The sequence below is a fragment of the Peromyscus eremicus genome, chromosome 9 (assembly GCF_949786415.1).
Source record: "Peromyscus eremicus chromosome 9, PerEre_H2_v1, whole genome shotgun sequence".
In the NCBI taxonomy this organism is placed as follows: domain Eukaryota; kingdom Metazoa; phylum Chordata; class Mammalia; order Rodentia; family Cricetidae; genus Peromyscus; species Peromyscus eremicus.
The window spans coordinates 67,649,587-67,671,049 of NC_081425.1; the positions used below are offsets into that span (position 1 = coordinate 67,649,587).

At 48.1% G+C, this 21,463-nt stretch overlaps 1 protein-coding gene across 1 annotated transcript; it reads left to right on the top strand.

Annotated features, from left to right (window-relative positions):
• The first annotated feature begins 382 nt into the window (after positions 1-382).
• On the top strand, positions 383-15,194 carry C9H14orf93 (chromosome 9 C14orf93 homolog). The gene is made up of 7 exons (XM_059274438.1): positions 383-1,132; positions 4,393-4,395; positions 4,765-5,085; positions 11,919-11,980; positions 12,175-12,278; positions 14,064-14,176; positions 14,459-15,194. Exons 1-7 carry the CDS (start codon positions 530-532, stop codon positions 14,909-14,911), a joined length of 1,659 nt encoding a protein of 552 aa, XP_059130421.1. The 5' UTR covers positions 383-529; the 3' UTR covers positions 14,912-15,194.
• The last annotated feature ends 6,269 nt before the right edge of the window (positions 15,195-21,463 follow it).

Below are 21,463 nucleotides of genomic sequence, written 5' to 3' on the forward strand. Positions count from 1 at the left end.
CACAGGACCGGTCAACAGAAGGCTGAGGACAAGCAACCATGGACTGTGTGTGTTTTCACCTGCCAGCCTCCGCAGATCCCACAGCCTGGAGCCCCAGCCCTTCTGACCACCTTCCATGAGAAAGGAAAGTGAATCTCGAGGCTAGTGCTTATCTGGCCAAGGCCAGTCCTCTGGAACACTCGTGAGGCCGTCCGGCAGCGTGCACCCGGTCCTCTGGAACACTCGTGAAGCCGTCCAGCAGTGTGCACCCGGTTCTCTGGAACAATCGTGAAGCCGTCCGGCAGTGTGCACCTGGTCCTCTGGAACACTCGTGAAGCCGTCCGGCAGTGTGCACCCGGTCCTCTGGAACACTCGTGAAGCCATCCGGCAGTGTGCACCCGGTTTTCTGGAACACTCGTGAAGCCGTCCGGCAGTGTGCACCCGGTTTTCTGGAACACTCGTGAAGCCGTCCGGCAGTGTGCACCCGGTCCTCTGGAACACTTGTGGAGCCGTCCGGCAGTGTGCGCCCGGTCCTCTGCATCCATCAGCTATGTCCTTCAGTGCCACCATTCTCTTCTCCCCTCCCAGTGGCAGTGAGGCCAGATGCTGCTGCTGTGCCTGTAAGAGTGAGACTAGCCAGGGCAGCTCGAGTTCTCAGGGTGGGAATCCTCCTGCCGGCACCCCTATCACAGTGACAGGGCACGGCCTGGCAGTTCAGAACTCTGAACAGCTCCTGCATATCATCTACCAGCGGGTGGACAAGGCAGTGGGTCTGGCTGAGGCAGCCCTGGGTCTTGCTCGAGCCAACAACGAGTTGTTAAAACAGCTCCAGGAAGAAGTGGGTGCGCTACGGCAGGGGAAAGTGTGCACCGCTGATGAAGATGGGGAGAGCCGGGCCCGCAGCCCCCCGCCCGAAGAGCCTGGCCTGCTCAAGGGGAGTCCGGGAGAAGCCTGCAAGACACTCTCTGCCGTGGAGGAGGAGTGTGACAGCGTGGGCAGTGGCGTGCAGGTGGTGATCGAGGAGCTGCGGCAGCTGGGGGCCGCCTCCACTGTGGGGCAGGGGCCCTTGGGCTTCTTCGCAGCCCCCCAGAGAGATCTGCGGCTCCCAGGATGTGCTCTGGCTGCGGTGGAGGGAGCCCCTCTGCTCAACCCCGTAAGTAACTCCCGGGGTGACTGATCTGCCCACGCTGCTCGGGATGCTGAATCATATGCCTTCCTCCCTTCCACTCTTTAAACCATGCTTTTGCTTGTGCCTGTGATAAAACAGAAGAGCACCCAGCAAGTTTCCTCCACTTTCAGGGATAACCAGCACTCACTCCTGTTTCCACCCCGGACCCTTTTTTGGCAGGAGGTCGTTTTTGGTACACGTGGTGACGTGGTGCCTCCCACCTTCTCAACAGCTCCGCCATGGCATCTTCTCCACAGCTGTCTCGGCTGCTCCACTGGCTCTGCCTTTCCTGGCGAGAATGCCTGCCGTGCACAGACGGCTCATTCATATTTTATCACGGCCTTCAGCTTGCCAAGAAGGGCTTCGATGCAGAGACGGGAGTGTGGAGAGGAAGAGGGGGAAAGGTGGAGGCAGGGGAGTGGAAGGATAAGGACGCTAGAAGGCAGGTGAAGGGAAAAAAAGGAGTGGAAAGAAGGGGTTTGAAGAAGGAGGAAAAAGTGAGGAAGGAGCATAAAAGAGAGATAGATCTGGGGCTGGAGAGATGGCCCAGCAGTTAAGAGCACTGGCTTCTCTTCCAAAGGACCTGAGTTCAATTGTCGGCAACCACATGGTGGCTCACAACCATCTGTAATGAGATCTGGTGCCCTCTTCTGGCCAGCAGGCATACATGCAGGCAGAGAGCCCTTGTACCTAAAAAATATGCACTCGTACCTAAAAATACATATATAAATAAATACAATTTAAAAAAGAAAAGAAAAAGGTAGATCTGAGCCTGGCAGTGGTGGCATGGTGGCACATGCCTTTCATCCCAGCACTCTGTGAGTTTGAGGCCACCCTGGACGATAAAGTGAGTCCCAGGACAGCCAGGGCTTCACAGAGAAACCCCGTCTCAAAGAAAAGAAAAAAAAAAAAGTGATGATGATTGACAGGATCTCACTCTCTAGCCCAAGCTGGCCTAGAACTCACTCTGTAGTCCCTGGCTATTCTCCAATTTGCTGGCGTTACAGGTGTAAACCACCATACTGGATTTCAAGAGAATTTAACTAGGGAAAGATCAGGTGAAAGGTAGGCAGAATACCGGGCATGGTGGCACATACCTTTAATTGCTTTTCAAGATTTATTTTTTTTAATTTTTAATTATGTATGAATGGGGAGGGGGTACATGTGCACTTGAGTGCAGGTGCAGGGGGAGGCCAGAAGAGGGAGTCATCTCTTGGAGTAGAGTTACAGACTATTGCTAGCCACTCGGTATGGGTGTTGAGAAGCAAACTCGGGTCCTCTGGAAGAACAGTGCATTCTCTTAACCTCTAACCCATTTCTCTAGCCCCCTTTAACCCCCCCCTTTAATCCCTTGTTGTTGTTTTTTTTTTTGTTTGTTTGTTTTGTTTTTTTTTGTTTTGTTTTTTGCTTTTGTTTTTCAAGACAGGATTTCTCTGTGTAGCCCTGGCTGTTCTGGAATTCTCTCTGTAGACCAGGCTGGCCTGTAACTCACAGAGATCCACCTGCCTCTGCCTCCCGAGTGCTGGGATTAAAGACATACGCCACCACCACCTAATTGCTTGCTTTTAATACCAGCACCCAGGAGGCAGAGGCAGGTGAATCTCTGTGAGCCGAGGGCCATCCGGGTGTACGTGGTGAGTTCCCGGTCAACCAGGACCAGGAGACCCTGTCCGAATAGGAACATTAGGAACATCGAAGATGTGACAGTGACGAGAGGCTCGCTGTGATTTGTGGCCAGCCTGGGCTTCATGGTGAGTTCCAGGCCTGCCTGAACTAAATATAGAGACCCTGTCCCCCCCAAAAAGAAAAACAAATCAAGAATTAGCTGAGGAGAGACTGCAGATACGGCTCAGTGGTTAAGAGTGCATACTGAAGCCGGGCAGAGAGCATATTCTGGGCAGAAAAAGACACAGAAATACACAGTGCTATTTCAGTTTTTCAGTGGTCCAGGGCCTTATGAAGGAGAACAGCCTGGCTAAATAGAAGAAGAACTGCAGAGAGGCACTCAAGGAAGAGCACGGGAGGATGGCAGAGATCGCAGAGACAGGGAGTAACAGATGCTCCACACTCAACAGCCGGAGGGGAGTCTTCCGCTCTCCCCGACCCTCTGTCTGCCCACTCTCCTCTCTTTCGCCCCCAACGCGGTAACAGTACCCAGTAAAGAGTAAAGATCCGAACACAGGGTGAGTGAGAGGGCGGGAACTCCCAGCCCATCTGCTGGATACGAGGAATGAGCATCTCCGCCTCTCCCCTAGACGCCAGCCTCTCGTAGCAATGCGCTGTTGCTCTCCTAAAGGCTTAGCTCTGTAGTCGTGGTCACTGTTTCCACTCTCTCTGCCCGGCTTGGGCCTGAGAGACAGGAAACAGGAGGACCCCCAGGCCAGGTGGTGCTCTCCACTGGGGGTTCTTTAGGCAGGGAAGGCTTCCAAGCTGACAGGATGGAATTAGCTTTTAGATGTCACAGCACGGGAAGGAAGCAGCTCCCAGGCCTGTAAATCTCAGCTGCCTCCTCCGCATCTTTCTGTATGTGTGTGGTTCCCCCCACTTTCACTGTTTTGTTTTCTTGGCTGTAAAAATCCCCACTCTCTTCCCTCGGCTGTCTGCTCCGCTCCCTCTCCCTCGCCCTGTGTGTCCTTGACTGCACTGGCAGTCAGCTGGATGCTCAGGCTGAGACTGTGGGATGTGGCTTGGCCCAGACTGGCCCCTCCAAGGGACTAGAGGGTAGGTGAGGAGTCTGTTGTGTTTGGGACATCCTCTCTAGGGGGCTTGACTTTGCATTTCTCTGCTTAGCTCTCCCCTTTTCTCTCATTTCCCTTTTTTATTGTTGGTACTGTTCAGTTTTCTTGTTTCTATCCTGCTCCATTTCCCCTTCTTGTGATCACTTTCTCTCCTGGTACCTTTCAGACAGAGCTCTTAGCTAGATACATTTCTTGTGTTGTTTGTTGTTTTGTTTTCTGAGACAGGGTTTCTCTGTGTAGCTAGCCCTGGCTCTCCTGGAACTGCTCTGTAGACCAGGCTAGCCTTGCACTCAGAGATGCGCCTGTCTCTGCCTCTGTCTCTGCTGGGATTAAAGACGTGCGCCACCAACGCCCCTGAGATACATTTCTTATACTCAAGAATATGCCATAAGTAACTGTTCACATAGACGGTCAAAGCATGCCTTGTTCATGTAAGACGTTTTGGGATTAACAACCCAACATTACAGGTCCTGTTTACATAAGAAGAACCTGCCCGGGGCTGGAGAGATGGTTCAGTAGCTAAGAACACTGGCTGCTCTTCCAGAGAACCCAGGTTCGATTCCTTAGCACCCTCGTGGTGACTCAGCCATCTGTAACTCCAGTTCCAGGAAATCCAACACTCTTTTCTGGCCTCCACAGGCACTGGATGCATGTGGTACATAGACTTGCATGCAGGCAAAACACCCATGCACATGGGGTGGGGAAGAGAGTAAGTTGCCAGTTTGCCTGATGTTCTCAAAGACGCCCAGAGAAATAAGTCATTGCCATGAAAGGCTGCTGACCTAGCCTCTTCTACCTTGTTCAGTATCCTTGGCCAAGACTGGTGGTTAAGCCAGCCCTCCTCTGCCTGCTGGTAAAAGACTCTTCTTATGTTCTTAGGTGGCGGATGATTATGTGGCCTCTGAGGGTACAATCCAGCGGGTGCTGGTCCCTGCCTATGCCAAACAGCTTTCACCAGCCACACAGCTGGCCATCCAGAGGGCATCCTCAGAAACAGGACCAGAAAATGGCACCAAGCTACCAGCAGCCCACCCTGAGGACATGCTTGGTTCGGCGGCGGCACTGGACAGTGCCTTGGAAGAGTCGGGCCCTGGTGGCAATGGGGAGCTGAGCCGTTCCATGGGATTTATTGGCTCCCCATGCAGAATCCGAGCAACCGGGCAGAAAAACTCCAGGCGCAAGCGAGATCTGGTGCTCTCTGTAAGTGAGCTCGGTGTTAATCATTTCTTCTTCAGTTTGAAAGAGTGGGTTGATTTTAAGCCTCCCAGTAGAATGGATAGTGTCCTGAATCCTACTGGAATGGGAAGGATCAGGGGAGACATTATTCCATGACTATGGGCAGAGTCTTTTCCATTGCCTCATCTTTTAGGCTTGTCTAGATAGAATGGCACCTTCCCTTTAAGAGAGGAGACTTCTATCTCTCAGTGTTCTCATAATTCTGATGGGAAGATCTTTAAAGATTGAATAGACTGACCACCGAAGGGTCCTGTTTTAGCCAATGTGCTGGGTAAGTAACAAGGGACATCTTGTGTGGGAAAGCTGTTGTCCTGAAAAAGTGCCAAGCCCCACAGAGGTGCTGAGCCCGATGTAGTCTGCCCAATCCCAGAGCTCTGGAGAATCTCCTCATTCTGAGAGCTCTTGGCAGGCAGAAAGGGACTGGCCAGGAAGACTGCCTAATGTTTTTATTGGAGAGGATGAGAGCCCCAGGGTCACTCTGCTGAGATGAGAGTCCCCGGTGGTGCGGCAGCCAGTGGAACCTGAGGAACTTGTGGAGCCCTGGTTCTCAGCCCGGAGTAACTGCCCTCCAGGGACATGTGTAATGACTAGTGGCTTTTCAGACCGTTATCGCTGGTGAGTAGGTAGAGGGAGAATGCTTATATCCAACAGGTAGAAGCCAGGGAGGCTACTGAGTGGCCCACAGTATACATTCCAGCTCAACATGTCAACAGCGCAGATGTTAAGAGATTTTCTTCTGGAGCAGCATAGTCTCTTGGATCAACTGTGAGCTCAAGAGCTTTGTGGGGTTTGGGGGGCTTTGTTTTGTTTTGTTCGAAACAGGGTCTCATGAAACTCAGAGTGGCCTCAAAGTCACTGCAGAGTTGAGGCTGACCTTGAACTCCTCTTGCTTTTAGCTCACAAGTGCTGGCTGGAATTTTAAACATATATACCACTATACCCAGCGTACTCTGAATTTATTTACTTATTTATTTAGAAGCAGTTGGAATTTATTAAATGTTAATTAATGAGAAGTAGGGGCTTATTATATTAGCCCTAGTTGACCTATAACTTGCTATGTAGACCAGAGTGGCCTCAGACTTATAGAGATATGCCTGTCTTTGCCTCCTGAGTGCTAGGATTAAAGGCATGCACCACCACTGCTGAATTTTGTTTATTTATTTTTCGACACAGAGTTTCTTTGTGTAGCCTTAGCTGTCCTAGAACTAGACCAGGCTGGCCTTGAAACTGGATCTGAATATAGATTGTTAATGTTTTTTAATTGTATTTGTATGTATGTGTGTGTATACTACTGTGTGCAGGATTCTTCAGAGGCCAGGTGGTATTATATTCCCGGGAGTCAGAGTTACATGCAGTTGTGAGTATACCAGTGTGAGTGTAGGAACTGAACTTGGGTCCCGTGGAAGAGCAGCAAGGTGTCGTAACCATTGAGGCTTATCTCCAGCACTTCTTAATGCATTAAAAAAAAAAAAAGAGGCCGGGCGGTGGTGGCGCACGCCTTTAATCCCAGCACTCGGGAGGCAGAGGCAGGCGGATCTCTGTGAGTTCGAGGCCAGCCTGGTCTCCAAAGCGAGTTCCAGGAAAGGTGCAAAGCTACACAGAGAAACCCTGTCTCGGAAAAAAAAAAAAAAAAAAAAAAAAAAAAATTAAAAAAAAAAAAAGAAAAATTTTTATTTTTATTTTTTTATGTGCGTGCGTGTGTGCGTGCGTGCATGCATGCATGCATGAGTGCGTTTGTACGTGTGTGTGTGTGTGTGTGTGTGTGTGTGTCCCACATGTGTTTAGGTATCCTCAGAGACCAAAATCGGATGTCAGGCCCCTTGGAGCCACAGTTGTTTGAGGCAGTCGTGAGTCACCTGCTATGGGTGCTGGGAACTGAACTTGAGTCCTCTGAAAGAGCAGCAAGCCCTTTAGTTTAGATTTTAAGTAGGAGTGAAGAGAAAGGAAGGTACTCAGTAAAAAAGACACACTTGGAGACTACCTGTAATCTCAGAGTTGGGAAGCCAAAGCAGGAGAATACTGAGTTTGAAACCAGCCTAGGCTATAAGGTAAGTTTGAGGCCAGGCCTGACACCATAGTAAGTAAGACTATTTCAGAAAAATAAAGGAAAACAAATTATTGAGCATATTGGCTTGCAAGGGAAGAATGGCTTTAGGGCCTTACAGGGCTAATCTTGAACTCTAGAAGGAGTCCAAGAGCTCCCTCTCTCTGATCTGCTGGGCTGCCTGTGGACCAGAAGGAGCAGACCAGTGTGCTTAACTCTTTGGAAAGGTGTGGCTGCCAGCCACCCTTGGGGAAGTATGTTTATTTTTAGCTCTCTCAGGAGGTAGATGAGCCAGCAGCCTTTACAGTCTTAACAACTACTGTCTAGAGTACTTTCCCTTTGCACTTCAAGCCTGGTTTGATTTTTTTTTTATCACCTGATCTCTTCCAAACTACTTATCTTGGAAGATAGGTAACTCCTTTTCTTTTTTGTGAGAAGTCACACTTTTTATGAAATCATTCACTTATTCCTTTGTGATTGCTTACATCTGGACTTTAGTTTCTAGGGTTTTTTTTTACGATTTATTTCTTATTTTTATGTGTATAAGTATTTTGCCTTCATATGTTCATGTGCGCCATGTGTAAATCTGGTGCCCACCGAAACCAAAAGAGGGCTCTGGATTCCCAGGACTGGAGTTAAGGACACTTTGTATGCTTCCATGTGGGTTCTGGGAACTGAATCCTGGTCCTCTGCAACATCAGCCAGTGTTTTCAACTCTCTCCAGGTTCCTTTTTTTAGAGGTACTGTTTCATGCAGTCCAGGCTGGCTCCAGACCTCCTGGATGGTTGAAGCTGACCTTGAACTGGAAGTCCTGCCTCTTCCTCCTAAGTGTTGGAATCACAGTATGTGCCATCATGCTTGGTCTCAGAGTGCTAAGGATGGAACCCAGGACCTTGTACATGTTAGGCAAGCACCTGTGAACTGAGCTACATTCCTGTTTACATTGCCATTAGAGAGAGAGAGAGAGAGAGAGAGAGAGAGAGAGAGAGAGTATTGCAGTATGTTGTATATGATGAGGGCACACATACGTCACAGTGAATATGTGGATGTCAGAGGGTATCTTTGTGGGATCAATTCTTTCTATTTTTACACGGGTTCCAGGAATCAAAATCAGGTTTTGGGGCTGTGTGGCAAATACTTTTACCCACTCAGCTACCTTGCTGGCCTCTGGTTTTGTTTTGTTTTTGTTTTTTTTTTTTTTTTTTTTAAATGTTTTATCTTATTATTACTCTAGACTTTATTTGATGCATGTGGATATGTGTGGGTGTTTTGCCTACATGTATGTCTGTGCATCACATGCACACAGTGTCACACAGTGTCCATGGAAATCACAAGAGGGCATTAGGTCCCCTGGGACTGGAGTTAGATGGTTATGAGCCACCATGTGGGTGCTGGGAACTGAATCCGAATCCCTTGGAAGGGCAACAAGTGTTATTATCCGATGGGCCATCTTTCTAGCTCCCACCCTTTTGGTTTTTTATTGACACAAGGTCTCTCTCTGTGATCCAGGCTGGCCTGGAGCTCCCTCTGTAGTTCAGACTGGCCTCAGATTTGTGGAGCTCCATCAGCACCAGCCTCCCAAATGCTGAGATTACAGTCCTGAGCCACCATGCCTGACTTCTAAGTAGTCAAACAAAACTGTGTGGAATTTGGGGCTAATATAGCACCATTCCTCTTCACAGAGTGGAGGCTGGGACTGCTAAAAGCTGATAGTACTTTCCTATTTTGTATAGTCACTCAGCTATAGAGATGGGGGATAGGCTGGGGATTTCTGAATGGGGAGTGGTTATCGGTTTTGGTAATCTCCACTGAGTGCAGGGGCTTGGGATGAAAATATAATCAGAAAAAGCAAAGCTAGATATAACATTAGTAAATCTAAAACCCTTCATTAAAACTCAAAGTGTCAGGATGGAGAGATGGCTCAAAGGTTAAGAACACTGGCTGTTCTTCCAGAGGTCCTGAGTTCAATTCCCAGCAACCACATGGTGACTCACAAACTATCTATAATGAGGTCTGGTGCCCTCTTCTGGCAGAACACTGTATACATAATAAATAAACAAACCTTAAAACCAAAAAAATACCTTAAAGTGTCACCAGTGGCGCACACCTTTAATCCTAGCACTTGGGAGGCAGAACCACTTGGATCTCTGAGTTCAGGGCCAGCCTGGTCTATGAGTAAGTTCCAGGACAGCCAGGTTTTTCCTGTGTGGAAAAACCAAAATAAGTAAATAACAATGCTCAAAGTGTCAGTTGCAGCATGAACCCTATGACTTTGTGAGTGATGTGGGGTGACTAAGGAAGGTAATGGCATCTTCAGATTTATTCCCAGGCACAGAGCCTCACTTTGAGAATTAACGCTCTCTCTGGCTAGGACCCAGCTGATGACGTAGACTCAGCTCTGGTGCTCCCTTGCAGGTAAGACAGGCTATCCCAGAGCCCACTCCTGATCACCAGGACTGAGGCTGTTCAGTGCAGGCAAGAAGACAAGGGAAGTTCTTGAAAGCCGTCTTCAAATACCTCGCGTGGCTTTACAAGCAAAACCGGGTCGGAGTTCTGAAAATAAAACTTTGCTTCTGAGACAGTCTCTCACTATGTAGTCCCAGCTGTCCTGGAACTCTGAAAACAAGGTTGGCCTCAAACTCACAGAGATCTGCCTGCTTCTTCTCCCTCTTGTGTGCTGAGATTAAAGGCATACACCACCATGCTGGGTCCAATAAAACTAACTTTTAAAAATGTATTTATCTATTTTTATGTGTATGGGTGTTTTGCCTGCATATGTCTGTACACCACGTACATGCCATGGAGGATAGGAAGGGCCTCATAACTTCTTGAAATGGAGTTTCAGATGCTTGCGAGCTGCCATGTGGGTGCTGGGAATCTAACCCAGGACCTCTGGATGAGCAGCCAGTGTTCTTAACCACTGAGCCATTTCTCCAGCCTCCAATAAAACTCTTTAATTAGAAATGTTCATTTGGGGGCCAGGCATGGTGCAAGTCTTTAATCCCAGCACTCAGGAGGCAGAGGCAGGCAGGTCTTTGTGAGTTCAAGGCCATACAGAATGAGTTCCAGGACAGCCAGGGCTATGTAGATAGATCCTGTCTCAAAAAAGCAAAACAAAAATGTTCAGTGGAATAAACAGCAGTGATGGCTGTGGGATGGTTCAAGGTTAGAATGTTTACTGCTTTTGCAGAGGGTATGGGTTGGACTCCCAACCCCCACATGGCTCACGTCCATCTACAACACCAGTTCCAGGAGGTCTGTTGTCTCTCTGACCTCTGTGGACTCCTGCATACATGTGATGCACATACGTGTACTCAGGCACACACACACAAACACATACAATTAAGTAAATTCGTCAATTTTTTTTTAAAGAAAGGAAATCGATGTGTATGAACAAAACTGACAGCTGCTTGATGCCGTGAAAGGAAGTGCTGACTCTCTCCAGGGCACCTTCCAGTCTCCAGTTCTGTTGTTTTAGATTTGTGTTTTTCAAGTTTCACGTGCGTACCTCTCAGACTTGCGATAATTTTTCATTTTCTTTCCAGGCTGTCCTGAGACTCCCTCTAAGGACCAGGCTGGCTTTGAACTCAGAGATCTGCCTGCCTCTGTCTCCTGAATACTGGGGTTAAAGGCATGTGCCAGCTGGGCGTTGGCGGTACACGCCTTTAATCCCAGCACTTGGGAGGCAGAGGCAGGAGGATCTCTGTGAGTTTGAGACCAGCCTGGTCTCCAAAGGGAGTTCTAGAAAAGGCGCAAAGCTACACAGAGAAACCCTATCTTGAAAAACAAAAAACAAACAAACAAACAAGGCATGTGCCAATATACCTGATTAGTGGGTCTTCAACCTCAATAGATAATTTCAGAATACACTTATATTCAAAGAAATATAGATAGCTGGATATGGTGGCACATTTCTGTAATCCAAGCATTCAGGTAAGGAAGGTATAGGAGCAGGAGTTCAGCTTGACCACATAGGAAATTTACAGTCATCTTGGGGTACGTGAGACTGGTTAAAAAGAAAAGCAAAAAATAAAAATGTTTAGATAGCTCTTTGGTTAAGAAAGGATATATTTAAAAATGGTGCTGTGGTAGTTTGAATGTATTTGGCCCCCATAGTCTCATAGGGAGTGCACTATTAGAGGTGTGGATTTGTTGGAGAGGGTGTGGTCTTGTTGGAGGAAGTGCATCCCTGTGGGAGCAGGCTTTGAGGCTTCCTATGGTCGGAATACCACCCTGAGAGTCAGTTGACTTCCTGTTGCCTTCTGATCAAGATATAGCCAAACTCATGTCTGCTATGATCCCTGACATGCTCCCCACCGTGATGATAATGGACTGAACCTCTGAAACTGTAAGGGAGCCACCCCAATGAAATGTTTTCTTTATAAGAGTTGCCGTGGTTGTGGTGTCTCTTCACAGCAATAAAAACTTAACCAAGACAGGTCCTAGAAGTCAGGCAGTGGTGGCGCACGCCTTCAATCTCAGCACTCAGAAGGTAGAGGCAGGCAGATCTCTGTGAGTTCGAGGCTAGCCTGGTCTACAGAGCAAGTTCCAGAACAGCAAGAACTGTTACACAGAGAAGTCCTGCCTCAAAAAACAAACAAAACAAAAACAAAAAGCAAACGGTGCCTAGGAAGTCGATTATAGGATTGGGAAAGAGAAGAACCCACACACTGGGGCGATACTTTTTTTTAACCCTAGGGACCAGAGGAAAGTTTCCCTGTCTATTCCTGACCTGATTCTTTCTCCCTCCTAGAAACTGGTCCACAATGTGCATAACCACATCACCAATGACAAGAGATTCAATGGATCTGAAAGGTATGGTCTCTTGAAGAAAAAAAGCTTACAGGGTGCTTTCCTGAGAGGGAAGTGGAGCAGGGGGATGCTGGCTTGTACCAGGCCGGGGAGTTTATTATACCGCTGATTTGTTCTAGGTGTGTCTGGCTCCTCTGGCTCCTCCAAAGTTGCCTGCCTTATTATTATTATTATTATTATTTTCTCCTCTGTAACAGCATTAAGTCCTCTTGGAATATTTCAGTAGTGAAGTTCCTTTTGGAAAAGCTGAAGCAGGAACTGATGACCAGTCCCCATAACTACACTGATAAGGAGCTGAAAGGTAAGGAACCTGACCTCCCTCTGCTCCTGCTCACTGCTTGCCCCTCCACTGCCCTGCTCTTGGCTGGGAGGGAGGAGGCCTGGGGATGATTCAAGTGGTGTTAAAATAGCACATGGCAGCTAGGGATGGTACCTCATACCTGTGACCCCAGGGCTGGAGACTGAGGCAAGAGGATCACTTCAAGTTCAAGGCCAATCTAGGCAATATACAGAGTTGTAGGCCAGCTTGAGCTAGAGAGGGGGTAGGGGGAATGAGAATAGCGTTTGTGCATTTTAAAACCTTTTGTAATTGTTCTCACCTAGAATTATTAAAGATTACTTCAAATTGCCTTCTTCCCCTACTCAGTTTGGAATAAAAAAGTGAAAAGGACCAGAGTGTCCTTACACATTATATTTAATATAGGTCAGGAGTTAGCCTATTATTGTTGTTGTTGTTATTATTAAACAATGGTCCCACCTGGCTGTCCTGGAACTGTCTATGTAGACCAGGCTGGCATTGAACTCACAGAGATCTATCTCCCAAGTGCTGGGATTAGAGGCATGTGCCACCATGCTGGCTTTGTTGCTGTTTTTTAAAACATGTATTTGTTTTATGTTGCATGTGTGTGTACGTCTAAGTGTGTGCATGTGTATCACTTGTGTGCATGAACCTGCTGAGGTCAGAAGAAGGCACTGGATGCCCAGGAACCGAAAGTACAGATGGTTGTGACCTGTCGTGTGGATGCCGGGAAACCAAATCCAGTCCTCTGGAAGACAGCCAGTTCTCTTAACTGCTGAGCCATCTCTCCAGCCCTAGTCCTTTAAAAAACATATTACAATGACAGGCGGTGGTGGTGCACGCCTTTAATCCCAGCACTCAGGAGGCAGAGGCAGACAGATCTCTGTGAGTTCGAGGTCTGCCTGGTCTACAGAGTGAGTTCCAGGACAGCCAGGGCTACACGGAGAAACCTTATCTTGAAAAACTGAAAAAACAAACAAAAACAAAACAAAATGTATACATTTACTTATTTAGTGTGTGTATTGTGTGTGCATATGAATGCCCGTGTATAATCATCTGCCACAGTATGCATGTAGAGCTCAGAGGATAAATTGTGGTTGACTCTCTGCTTCCAGGGATGGTACTCTGGTCATCAGGCTTGGTACCAAGCACCTTTCCCCTGTAAGCCATCCTTCCAACACAGAAGCCAGCCCCTCTGTCCCTGATTATGTGCCCTGGGGCCAGAGAGATGGCTCAGTGGTTGAGTACTGGCTGCTCTTCCAGAGGACCCGGGTTCAATTCCCAGCACCCACATGGCAGCTCCCAGCAGTCTGTAACTCCAGTTCCAGGAGATCTGATGCTCTCTTCTGGCTTCCGAGGGTACTGTATGGATGTGGTGCTCAGACACACAGGCAGGCAAAACACCTATACACATAGAATAGATTAAATCTCGGCAATAAAAAACCACTGCGGTCTAAGTTTCCTACTTTCCTTACTCCCTGTCACGTATACCCGTTGCTGAGGTCCTATGGCAGCCGTAAAAAAGCACTGAGATCCAGCGTTAGAACAGCAGGAGTAGATTTGATGCTAGAGGTGAATTCACGGAAGCAGGTGAATCTACCTCTCTGTAGCGAGGGGTATTTGGGAGGAGTTAGTTTTGGAGAGGAAGGTGGGCAAAGGGCACCGAATCCAGGAGGACTGAACGCCCAGCCTGCGGAGCGGTGATCCGACCTTGCACTCAGTAAGCAGTGTGGGGGCTGGGGGCCCCCGCTCTAGAAGGCCCCGCTTCTTGCTGTCTCCGTCCTCCAGGAGCCTGTGTGGCCTACTTCCTTACCAAGAGGCGAGAGTACCGCAACTCTCTCAACCCTTTCAAAGGCCTGAAGGAGAAAGAAGAGAAGAAACTCCGAAGTCGCCGCTACCGGGTAGGTCTCTAGCCTGCCTTTCAAGATGTGGAACCCTAGCCTAGATCCTAACAACCCATAGTGTGAGGGGTATGCCAAAGGTACAGCAGCCGAGAATACGGTTGACACCGGAGGGTAGACAGACAGACGACAGATGGAGGGTGAGCTAACTCCAAGATCCGACTTGAGGACTGGGTACATTTAGGCACCGATTTTACACGCCCTTTCTCCCAACATAAACCCTTTCTACAGTCCACCACCGTCTGTTTCTCCTCCTAATCTCTGTCCCGGGTCTCACCATAGCTCTTTGCCAACCGATCCAGTATCATGAGGCATTTCGGACCCGAGGACCAACAGCTGTGGAAGGGCGTGACCGAAGAGCTGATGTCAGACGAGGAAGACAGTCTTAACGAGCCGGGTGTGTGGGTGGCCCGCTCCCCCCGATTCCGGTCCCAGCGCCTCACCGAGCTCTGCTACCACCTGGATGCGAACTCAAAGCATGGCACCAAAGCCAACCGTGTGTACGGGCCTCCCTCAGACAGACTGCCTTCCGTGGAAGCCCAGCTCCTTCCGCCCGAACTTTACAATCCCAATTTCCAAGAAGAGGAAGGAGGCGGCGGCGGCGGCGGCGGCGGCGGCGGCGGCAGCGAGAAAGGACCCGTCTCTCCGTCCTTCGACCAGCCTCACAAGGCATCCTGCCCTGATTTGAACTCATTCATCGAAATCAAGGTGGAAAAGGATGAATACAGTCTCTAACAAGGGTCACGCTGACGCCTGTCACTCTCCGCATCCCAGAAACGGGTGGCTCAGCACAATGAGGCACCTCCTGCAGATCTGCTTCTCTTAACATAGCGTTTACTTGAAGTGGAAGCTGGAGACTCTGGTGGGATAGCAGGGCAGGGGAGTGCCGCCCCCGCCCCGCCCTGCCCTGCCCCATTGATAAGCCAGAAAATGCTTATTCCTAAGCATAAACCGTGCCTCAGAGGAGCCTGGGATGAAAAGGGGAGAATGGGTCAAAGAAACATGAGGCCTTGATACATGTCCCTATCTCTGACTTTATCTGCCTCCCCTTCCACTCCCCCACCCCCCACCCCCCTTCATTGTACCCACAGCTCAGGAGAAACACTGCGGGTCTTGTGCTGCCCAGGAAGCAGAACAGACCTGTCCAGGGTAATGCTGCCCCCTGGTGGGAAGTTTCAGTCATGGGCTTTCTCTTCTGAGCAGGGTACTATGGGCTTACTGCTATTTGGAATTAGGGTCTAGATATGCTAGCTATTGTTTGGATTTTTTAATGATAGTTATTATTTGTTGGATTATATGAAAAAAATTTATTATTCCAATATTACATGTGAGGAAATTAAAGCTTAACCATTTCTCATGTTGCTGGGCATAGTGACTCATATTTAGAATGCCAGCATTTAGGAAGCTGAAACTGGATGGCCGCTGTCGGTTCAAGACCAGCCTGGGCTACATAGTGAGTTCCTGGCTGGCCTGGGCTACAGAGTGAAACCCTGTCTCAAAAAAACCAAAACAAGGCCGAGCATTGGTGGCGCACGCCTCTAATCCAGCACTCAGGAGGCACAGGCAGGCGGATCTCTGTGAGTTCCAGGCCAGCCTGGTCTACAGAGCTAGTTCCAGGACAGCCAGTGCTACTCAGAGAAACCCTGTCTCTAAAAGCAAAACAAACAAAAAACCAAAACAAGCCAGGCATGGTGGCACATGCTTTTAATCCCAGCACTCAGGAGGCAGAGACAGGTGGATTTCTATGAGTTCCAGGCCAGCCTGGTCTACCCAGTGAGATCCTGTCTCAAGAAAAACAACAAAAGGAAACCAGCAGAAAGCCACGCCCATGTCTCACAGACAGCTTTTCTTCCATTCTGGTGACCAAGAACACACAGCTTTGTAGCTACTTTTCAGCCTTGTCAGCCAAGCTGTAGTTTGAGGAAGGCGAATGTATACACATACATTACAAATGGATTAAGAAGTAAAATGGCTTTATATTCATTTTGTCATGCAAAAAAATATTAAAACTGAGTGTGATGGTCTACGCTTGTAATTCCAGCAATAGGGAGGCTGAGGCAGGAAGGTCACAAGTTTGAGGACACCCTGACTCAGGGAAAAGAAAACAAAACAAAAACCAAACCAACAGTTGGTGGTTGTTTTTGCTCTTTTGGGGGGCCTGCCACCCAGCTCCCAAATAAATCACACATGGAGGCTTATTCTTAGTTATAAATGCCAGGCCTTAGCTTGGCTTGTTTCTTGCCAGCTTTTCTTAACTTTAAATTATCCCATCTGTCTTTTGCTTCTGGGCTTTTACCTTTCTCTATTTCTGTATATCTTTCTTTCTTTCTCCATTGCTGGCTGTGTAGCTGGGTGGCTGGCCCCTTGCATCCTCCTCCTTCTCTTGCTCCTTGATCTCTCTTCTTGCTCCTCCCAGATTTCTCCTTCTGCCTGCCAGCCCTGCCTATCCTTTCTCCTGCCCTGCTATTGGCCATTCAGCTCTTTATTAGACTAGTCAGGTGTTTTAGACAGGCACAGTAACACAGCTTCACAGAGTTAAGCAAATACAACATGAAAGAATGCAACACAGCCGGGTGGTGGTGGCGCACGCCTTTAATCCCAGCACTCGGGAGGCAGAGCCAGGCGGATCTCTGTGAGTTTGAGGCCAGCCTGGGCTACCAAGTGAGTTCCAGGAAAGGCACATAGCTACACAGAGAAACCCTGTCTCAAAAAAAAAAAAAAAAAAAAAAAGAATGCAACACATCTTTGCATCATTAAACATTCCACAGCACAAACAAATGTAACACATGTTAAAATAATATTCTACAACAGAGCACTGGGGAGGTAAAGACAATGGTATCAGGAGGTCAAGGTCTTCCTCAGTCACACAGCAAATTCGAGGCCATCATGGGCTACATGAGACCCTGGCTCCAAACAACAACAGCAATAAGCTGATTCCTTACCAGGTGCCATGTACTGTGTTGGGGCTGCGGACACAAAGTGGATAGGTTCAGATTGTTAGACTTCAACTCATTGTACAGGCAGGAAGCATGGCAATTGAGTAGGCAAAGGAGAAACTCTGGTAAGGGTGATCGTGGAGTAGTGCAGAGTCCAATAATAAAACACAGCTGGGGTAGCTAACGTACTTTTGCAGTTGGGAATGGCCTATCCGGGACAGTGATGTTTAAAGGAATGTCTGAAAGAGGGGGAAGCATTAACCAGGACGGGGCAAAGGCCAGGAGAATGAGCAGAACAGAAGAGCAGTACAAAAGTCCAGAGGCCAGAGTGAGGACAGACAACCATCACTTCTACAGATGCTCTGAGGAGGGCACAGTACTGAGGGAAGAGTCCTCAGATCGTATGCCACAGACAGACATTAACTGAAGGGCAGTGGGAAATCACCGAGAGGAGTTCGTCTGTTCGGAGTCGGGGACTCAAGTAGCTGAGGCTTGCCTTGATATTACCACATAACCAAGGATAGCCTTGAATTCTTGAACCTCCTGCTTCTACCTCTCAAGTGACCATGCTGGTTTTATGTGGTGTTGAGAGTCAAACCCAGGGCCTCCTTCATACTATGCAAATACCTTATCACATGATTTTTAAAGTCAGGAAATGAGATGATCATTTCAACACATAAGAATCTCTTAGCCGGGCGGTGGTGGCGCACGCCTTTAATCTCAGCACTCGGGAGGCAGAGGCAGGCAGATCTCTGTGAGTTCGAGGCCAGCCTGGTCTACCAAGTGAGTTCCAGGAAAGGCGCAAAGCTACACAGAGAAACCCTGTCTCGAAAAACAAAACAAAACAAAACAAAAAAAGAATCTCTTGACCTCAGGGTAGAACATGACTGGCAGGAAGTGAGCCTTGACCGTAGCCTGACACTGTAATGGTGGTGGAGGAGGAGGAGGAGGAGGAGGTGGGGGGGGGGGGGAGGAGGAGGTGGTGGTGGTGATAACTGAGATGTTTAAGAAACAGATTTAATACAACTTGACTTACAGGATTTGGTCAGGTTTGAAGTTGAGAAGGCAGAGGGTCTGGAGAGATGGCTCAGTAGTTCACACAGGATGTTCTTCCAGACAACCAGGTTCATTTCCCAGCATCCATATGGCAGCTCACAACTGCTTATCGCTCCAGTTTCAAAGGATCAGATGCCCTCTTCTGGCCTCCTTGGGGGACCAGGCATGCACAAGGTGCACAGACATGCACACAGGCAAACACCCATACACGTTAAGTAAACTAATAATTGGAGGAGGGGTGGGTGGGGAAAGCGAGAAGAGACAGGACCAAGCTTAGGTTTCTGATCGAGGCAGCTAAGCAGTTTATGGTTCTTGCTTAGCAAGAGCTGCAAGAGTGGTTTTAGGTGGCTGGAGAGGACCCCAGGTTAACACAAACATTGGGTGCTTCTGAGGCTGCCAACTAGAGGTGTGAGCATCAGCGTGGGGTGATTGTCATTGGTTTGTTTTCCAGGTACTGGAGGTTGACTCTTGGACCCAGTACAGAGTAAGCACTAACTTCACCGATGGGCTATACCTTCAGCCCTCTTTTTACTTTGTCTTTTGAGACAAGGTCTCATTACATGGCTTGGGCAGGTCTTGAACTTATGATCCTCCCAACTCAGGCTCCACCTGGCTAGTCATTTGAGTTTTTAAGTTTAAAAAAAAAAGTCTGGGTTAAGAAGTCAGCTGTGTATGTAGATTATAATCACAGTCTTGGAGATGGAGAAGGCTTGCAGAAGACAGGCCTGGTGCCTCATGCCTACAATCCCAGCATTCAGGAGGATTTTTGACTTTGAAGACAGCTCTCGAAACAACCAAATCCTGTATCAGAAACAAAGGGCCATCTGGATGACTTACTGGCTTGGTTGCCAAGCCAGGCTACTGGAAGACCTTCATGGTAGCAAGAGAAATGGCCTCCACATGAGCACACACACACACACACACACACACACACACACACACACCACACACACCAAACATGATAATGAAGAATGAAAGGGGGCTGAGGGAGCTCCAGCACCAGTGTGGACTGCAAGGTGGCTCCCTAAGGTCATGAGCACTACTGCCCCATCAGGGCACCTCACTGTCCTTTACTAGTTTCTGTTTCCTATTATCTCTTGTAAACAGTTGTTCATCTCAACTGTCCCCACCGTTGCCAAGCAAGCCTTTGGGTGGGTCTTTTTTTTTTTTTTTTTTTTTAAGATTTATTTATTTATTACACATACAGTGTTCTGTCTACATGGCAGAAGAAGGCACCAGATCTCATTTTAGATGGTTGTGAGCCACCATGTGGTTGCTGGGAATTGAACTTGGGACCTCTGGAAGAACAGACAGTGCTCTTAACCTCTGAGCCATCTCTCCAGCCCTGGGTGGGTCTTTTTAGGAGCTTTAAAACTAAGATTCCCTCTTTTGGGGCTAGAGAGATGGCTCAGCATTAAGAGCACTGGTTGTTCTTCCAGAGGTCCTGAGTTCAATTCCCAGCAATCACGGGGTGGCTCACAACCATCTATAGTGGGATCTGATGCCCTCTTCTGGCATAAAGTCGTACATGCAGATAGAGCACTCATATACATAAAACAAATATTTATATAAATAAATTTCCTCTTTCACCAGGGGTGACTTTACACAGTACTTGGGAGGCAGATTTAGGAGGATCTCAGTGGGTTTGAGGCCAGTCTGGTCTACATATCATTCCAGGACAGCACTGAGAGACCCGGTCTCAAAGAAAAAACAAAAACAAAAAACTAAACAAGGGTAGAGAGATGGTTCAGTGGTTAAGAGCACTGGTTGCTTTTCCAGAGTGCCTGGGTTCAATTCCCAGCACCCACATGGTGGTTCACAACTGTCTGTAACTCCATTTTCAGTGGATCCAACACCCTCACACAGACATACAGACAAAACACCAGTGCACATAAAATAAAAATAAACAAAAACATTAAAAACCAAAAACAACAACAACAAATTACTTTCATCTTCATCATGCCCCAAAGTCAAAACTTCTAAATATTAGAAGTGTGTGCACAGTTCAGATATACCTGGAAGAACCCAAATCCTCCTTCCTTCTGGAGGTGGGGGGGGGGACCCTCATCTTGGTTTTAAGAGGTTGCTCACAGCAGGCTGCTACCTAATAGGTTACCTCATTAGGAATGTTTCCAGCCTTCCGGGAGGAAATTGTCAAGATCAGAGAGAAGCTGTAGGTTTGACCAGGGACAGGCTGATTGGAGGAAATGAATTGTGAGAGAAAATGCAACTTATCCAAAGAAGCCACCTGCCCGTTTCCTATGTTGTTTGGTGTGGTTTTGAGACACCATGTAGCCCTGGCTGGTCTGGAACTGGCTATGTAAATCTGGTTGGCCTTGAACTCACAGAGATCCTCCTGCCTATGCCTCCCTGAGTGCTGGGATACCAAGTACCAGAACTCCTGGCCTTATTTTTGTGTTTTGAGAGAGGGGGTTATGTAGCCCAGGCTGTCCTGGAACTCACTACATCACCCAGATTGACTTCAACCTATCCATCTATTCTCCTGCTTCAGACCTCTAAGGGCTGTGAATATGTGTGCAACACTATACCTTCTTTTCTTCCCCACTCCTATGGTTACTAAAATTATAGAAAGTGCTCCAAAATATTTAGATGAAATAGTATGATTGATTTGTGTGTGTAATCTTCATAGTACCTAAATACAAAAGGAAGCTGGGCGTAGTGCATACGTTTAGTTCCCAAGTGCGCCCTCATGCCTGGCAATAACTTATTTGTTTTTATTTTATGTGCATTGGTGTTTTGCCTGCATGGATGTATGTGTGAGTGAGTGTGTCATGTCGTATCCCCTGGAACTGTAATGACAGACAGTTGTGAGCTGCCATGTGGGTGCTGGGAACTGCACCAGGGACCTCTGGAAGAGCAGCCTGTGCTCTTAACTGCTGAGCCCTCTCTCCAGCCTTCTTTCCTTATTCTTCATCATTGGGTCGTTATCACTTCTTTCCCTTTTCCGCCTGATCACTTATATCTTTTACTCCCCCTCAGTTAATACATTTTCCCACCAACCTCTTGTGACCAAGCCACGGGGAGGGTCAGAGCTGGGGAAGGTGTACGCTTGCCTGAAAACCATACTTTCGATCTCTAGTCACCTAAAATATTTGCTAAAAGTTTCACTTCCCAACACCAGGGGGTGTCTCTCCCGGTCTCTCTCTCTCTCTCTCTCTCTCTCTCTCTCTCTCTCTCTCTCTCTCTCTCTCTCTCTCCCTTGAGGGTGCATTAGTCCCAAACCTCAGTGTTTTTATGTGCACACTAAATCTTCCTCTGTCCCTCTTGAGGCAGG